The sequence below is a fragment of the Callospermophilus lateralis genome, chromosome 4 (assembly GCF_048772815.1).
Source record: "Callospermophilus lateralis isolate mCalLat2 chromosome 4, mCalLat2.hap1, whole genome shotgun sequence".
Classification (NCBI taxonomy): Eukaryota; Metazoa; Chordata; class Mammalia; order Rodentia; family Sciuridae; genus Callospermophilus; species Callospermophilus lateralis.
In genome coordinates, this window is record NC_135308.1 from 12944576 (window position 1) to 12950575 (window position 6000).

The 6000-nt window shown below is 41.7% G+C and overlaps 1 protein-coding gene across 3 annotated transcripts in view; it reads left to right on the forward strand.

Moving 5' to 3' along the window:
- The window catches only part of Entpd4 (ectonucleoside triphosphate diphosphohydrolase 4), a 29224-nt gene extending 24268 nt beyond the window's left edge, over positions 1-4956 (forward strand). For all 3 annotated transcript variants that reach the window (XM_076853578.1, XM_076853580.1, XM_076853581.1), the window contains exon 13: positions 451-4956. In XM_076853578.1, the coding sequence (XP_076709693.1) occupies positions 451-679 (229 nt within the window). In that variant the 3' untranslated portion in view covers positions 680-4956. The remainder of the gene's footprint in view (positions 1-450) is intronic.
- Positions 4957-6000: the final 1044 nt, after the last annotated feature.

Genomic DNA, 6000 nt, shown 5'->3' on the forward strand with positions numbered 1-6000 from the left:
TTCAATCCCTTGTGCTAGAATCAAAACCTCTGGTTAACCTATAAATGAGATATCAACTCTATCCCATTTAATTGAGCATCTTCTAATAGTACTTTTAGTTGAATCAACTGCAAAAATTGTTTAGAGTAGGGTTACTGTGTGGTTTCACATTGTGTTGATTTCCTTATGTTAGTGAAACCCTCATAGTTCTGATTTTTGCTACCCAGTTTATAATGCTGGTAATTGGTAGGGACTCAGAGCATTCCTTCACGTGTTACCACAGACTTCCAAGTACCCTAGTGCAGCCTTACTCTCCTCCATCTCAGAGGTGGGGAAACTGAGCGTCAGTGGCCAGCTCTCAGCCGTGTCTAGGGTCAGGCCCATGCCAGGCCCTGCGGCTGAGTTCCTGCAGGCATGGTTTCTACCCAGCCCCTCTTACCCTGTTTCTGTTGTGTTTCCTCCGTTGGGCAGAGATATCCAGCAGGATGTTTTCCGGGCCAGTCATGCGCACTGGCGGGGCGTTTCCTTTGTCTACAACCACTACCTGTTCTCTGGCTGCTTCCTGGTGGTCCTGCTGTCCATCCTCCTCTACCTGCTAAGGCTTCGACGCATCCACCGACGCTCACCCCGCCACAGTTCAGCCGCAGCACTCTGGATGGAGGAAGGCCTGCCCTCCCAGAAGGTGGCCGGCACCCTGTGAACGCAGGCACAGCTGTGGCAAGACTTTTATAGGAAAAGCCATTTTTGCCTCAGGGTTTCTCCTCTGTGTTCTCAGATGGTTTTATTTTTCCTTTCTCTTTTTGTTCTTTTAAACAAAATCCATTGTATGTCGGCCCTGCTGTCTAGAAAGTACTGCCTTTAGCCGTTTTGAATACAGCTTTAACTGAGGAGTAGAAAAAAGGGAAACTCACCTGATTTTTGCTGCATAAGGTATCTGCCAAAAATTAATGAGATTTGTGAGGTTTTCTTTAAGGTATGGTAAATTTTCAACAAATGCATTTTGATTTTGGAGGCAGGTAGGAAAGATGCTTTCTGTCAGTCAGTGGAGATAGGACTGAAGATTGACACTTGTATGGAACCCAGAAGGAAAATTATAACCCTCTGTCTTTTTTGAAAGCTCCAACCTAAAGAGGGTGATATTTATTTTTTATTCATTGTGCAGGTCTGCCCCTGTGTGTTTTCTTTGCAGATTTAAAAATTCAAAATCAGTATGTCCAAAATAGATTTTAAAAAAAAGCACCAGGAGGAAACTATTTTTAAAACTGATAGTGAAAGATGTGAACTGTTGACCAGAGCATGTGAAAAATGCTGAGGACCCAGAGAGAGGGACAGGCGCCCTGCACTGGCTGCTTTGCATTATTTGATCTAGGAAGTGCTCCTTGTTGTTTCTTTTCCTAACTGCAGGTAACTGCATGCGTTATCCTATCTTTCAGCATCCTTAGAACACTTTGTTTTTGAAAGAATTGGAGAATTCATAAAACTCCCTCATTTTAATTAAACTTCATGAGAACTAGAGCAGGCGTGTACTTCTAGGTGCTTCAGCATTTCTTAGAAGTTCATTTGTGCTTGTTGAGTTATGCAGTTTTTTCCAATTTCAAGTTAGTATAACGTCCCCCTCCCGCTCCCTACCCCCCAGCCCCTGTTAAAAGTTGTCTTAGCAGTTTTATTTACTAAGAAATTTTTTTTTAAATGCAAAAGTTTTTTTAAAAAAAGTTCATTTTCCTGGTTCAGGTTTAGAGACTAGACGCGACCCCATGTTAAAGGCTGCTTAGAGATGCAATTGTGGCTGGCATGCCACAGTAAATCCGGGCCAAGGAAAACTGAATTTAATACAAGAAGTAAATTTACATTTTGAAGAAAGAAGATTTGACACTTTAAGCAAAAACCTAAAAAGGATAACTGGATTGGCATATGCCTTTCACCTATTCTTAGTTTAGAAATTCTCAGTTTTTTTTAAGAAGTTCTTTTGTGAGAGTATGTGTTTGTACATTTCTGGACCCTAAAACGGTTAAATTAATGTAGATGGCAGCAGTTGGTATTCTGAGAACCCATTAGCTATTTATTAGAAAATCATTGATTAGAAAAACAATTCAAATTCTGAATCTCTGTTTAAGCTAGAAAAAGGAGTTGAAATTTATCTTGATTGATTACTAATTATAAGACATACTGTCTATTGATGACTTAAAAGATTCTGATTTGTAAAAGAAATGTGAATGTTTTAATTCTCTTCAAAGTGAATATTCTAGCAAAGAAGAAAGTTATTGGTGGAGAGTTAGAGAAGGCAGATGTTATAGCATCTGAAGTGCTGGCCGCCAGCCACTTAAATCCAGTACAGTTGAGCTGCCATCGATACCCCAGGAGCACACTGAGCTGTGCCTCGCCTTGAGTTCAGAGCCTTGTGGACCCTGGTGGTGTCATTAAGGAAAAGTAAGTGCAGTTACAGTTTAGATTCTCTGTTGCCAGCTAGTTGGAACAGCAGGGCCCTACCCTATAGAATAAAATCTATAAATGCTTAGAGTGTGTGGTTTTACCTTTAAATCAAGACAAAGAGAAGCTAGCCCAGGAATAGATTTAAATAGTCCTTCATTAAAACTTTCTCGCTTAAATAAACACTCTTGAAGCCTGTAATTCCAGCAGTTTAGGAGGCTGAGGCAGGAGGTTTCCAAGTGTGAGGCAAGGCTGGGCAACTTAATGAGTACTGTCTTACAGAAAAAAAACAAAACAAAAATGCTGGACTGTCTCCTGGGTTCAATCCAGGATCGCTAAATGAATAAATAAGCAAACAAACACTCTTTTAAATGAGGAAGTCAATTTAGTCCAGCTCTGCATTTGCGGGGCAGAGTAGACACACAAAGGAACTCTGATTTTAGCCTGCTCAAAAGATCCCATTGCAAGAACCTACCTCATTCTCCAAAAGAAGTCCCCAGATTAGGGTTCCGCATTCCACACTACCTTGTACCTGATAGCATGCACGCTTTTCTCACAGCTCCTTGGAGCAGCTGGGCAAACTTGCCAGTCCAAAAGACCCTAGAGCTAAGAATGGTTTTTCTGTTTTTAAAGAAGTTTTTTTTTAAAAAAAAAGTTGAAAAATATGCAGTAGAGACTATATGTGGCCTAAAATATTTGCGAAATGGTCTTTTACCATTACAAAGAATGGTAAAAGTTTTATGGGAAAAGTTTGGTGGCCGTGTTACCTTGTGGTCACTGCTACAAATACCTGAGTGAATCAACTTGAAAAGAACAGACTTTTTTTTTGGTTCACAGTTTCTGAGTTTTCAGTCTCTGATGGGCTAATCTTGCTGCTTTGGCCCTGTGTGAAGCAGCACATTGCACATTATGGTGGAGCAAAATCCATCTGCTGGCTTTAAACCTGGAGCTAAGAGAGAGGAAGAGGAGGGGCCAGGGCCCAGGGCCCAAGGACACACCCCCAGAAACCTGCCCCTGGGCCCACCTCTTAAAGGTTCTACTACTTCCCAGTAGTGCCAAAGTGGAGACAAGACTAAACCTTCAACACACTATAGCTGTGGCCCTGCAAGAACAGTCTCATTCAAGAAAGGAAATAGGCATTCGTGGACACAAAAAAGATGGGCAAAAGAAGTGACCAAGTTTCAACCTTAAAATACTGGCTTATCCACCAGAAGTTAACTTCCTATCTTTGCTTTTAGATTATTTTCAAGATCAGTGTCCTACCAAATGAGGAAATCTGCCCCAACTCCAATTTTAAAAATAGTGTTATTCAAGGGCGCTCAGTGTTATATTGAGAAAACTGCATCACAGCAAATTGTATTCCAGAGAGCCTCAGTAGTGTCTCAGAGCTATGTATCCCATGGAAGAGAAGAGGGCCACATACTTCCTCTAAGTGATGCAGGGATGGATTGGAGGCCAGCAGAGGAGAAGTTTGCTTCAGGCAGAGGAGGGTTCATCTCAGTTGAGGGCTGGCAAGGAAAGCGGCCAAGTCTATACTTGCAATGGAAAGCAAAAGAAATCAAACCGGGACTTGCTAAAAGTCCAAGAAACAGTTTCTGTGTTAAATCTTGGTAGAAAGACTCCCCAGTAAAAGCTTATGTCCCATTAGCCATGTCATGTGCTCTCCTTTCTATGCCTCCAGGAGATGTTCTCACAGGCTTCACAGTCCATTTAGGGACATCACAGGAAAAGACACAGTTGTATTTGCACCAATTGTTTTTGCACACACACCCTCCCCCTGAAACTGCTGGCTTTAGGTAGTGCCTACAGCTCCAGGGGCAAGGGACAAAGATGCTGCTCATGGCTTAAGGCCAGTGTTGTCAGGGCTCTGCCTGATGACCCTCAAGGCTGAGGTCACTCTCGCCCTAGTCATCCACACCTCTGCACTCTAGCATAGCAAATGCTCGATGAACAGATATTTAAATTTTAAACTCAGGCCTACATAGTTTTCCTTATAAGGAGCATGTATCACTTCGCAAGAAACTGAAAAAGGCAAATGTGTTTTCCAAGCTTTAAAAGAAAATCTGCTTTAGAATTGTGTGTGGTCATGTGCAATACAGCAAAACTACCTTCGAGTAAATTATTTATTTATTTCAGTGTTTTGTTTTTTATGATATTGAGTTTCCCTTTCAAAAATGGATGATGTGACCAAACAAGAGAATTCTTTGTTCTTTTACCCAAATTGTATTTTACAGTTAGGAATTACAAGAACTAGGGGAACCTCTTTAAATGTCTTTTGTTCAAGTGATGTTTTCCATTCAGAGTGAGAATGGGTCCTGGGACAGGGTTGTGGTGTCATATCACCTTCTGCATTTGATCGCCTTGTCGCACTTGCACACGGAGGGGTGCTGATAATCAATAACGTGAAGGTTCACCAGCATTCCCTAGGTGTGTGCTTGCTTCTTGTGATTGAAACAGATTTCTCTCTGATATTTGAATCTTTTTACTTGTTAGAATGATTGGTCAAATTTGAGTCTAAGTTCAGTAAAATAAATTAAATCTGACTACACACTCTTTGTGTCTCATCTTGGGCATGTGGGCCGGGAAGCACAGCTGTATGGGTCACAAGGACTCTGCAGCCGCAGCCATCACCAAGCAATGCTTGAGGAAAGATACCCTGGGCGAAACCTAGCCAATTACCAGCAGTACCTGCTTGTCTGAAACCACCATTTATAAGCTCCTCACCTTGAAGTGCCTGAAAGCTATATGGATAGTCAGGAAAAAGAAAATTAACCAAGGTTTATGTATTGTACCATGGAAAAAAGGCCAAAATGGAGTGACAGTGTTTTGGGGCACTTAAAATGGAGTTGGGAGGCCATCATTCATCAGATCTCAGATACAGCTCAGCTTAGCCTTTAACTAGGCCAAACCACAGTATCCTGGAACATTGTTAACTTCTGCTGACTGGAGGGTGGACTCCTTACCCCCACTACCCAGACACTGAGATTGCAACCAGCTCCTTTCTTATAGAACAGCTTTTCTTCTGCCAGCACCAGTTAAAGTTTCCGATCAACAAATGGTGTGATTTCCAGCCCCACTGGTGGCTAAAAGCTCTGAATGCAGTCTTCATTTTCTAGAACCTCAGAGCATATTCTCAAGAATGCTTGAATCTGTGTTCTCCCAGATTGCAATCCTAAACAGTCCCAGATAAATGTAATTTTCGTTGTTCTCAACTAGGTTATCATATTCTCGGTTGACAGTCTTACTGATAGTAACAACAAATGCTCATTTTAGGCGACACCATTGCAATTAGACCTAAACTTAAATCTGTGATTTATTTTCAGAAAATTATTAATCTCATTATTGACATTACTAATAACTGACAGAAAAGATAAAATTAGAAGCTAAGCTTTTTTTTAGAACATATAAATAGAGGTTTTCCTGGAGGAAGAAGGTGGACCTGAGCCATACCTGAAAATAGACAGAGACAGATGGCAAGCCAAGGGGGCCAGCTGTTAAGAACCACACAAGCCCCACAGTGTTTGGAAGGAGCCAGGGAAAGGCAAAGGCAGTATGTGGGGCAGTTAGCACAAAAGTGGGGTGCCCAAGCCATGG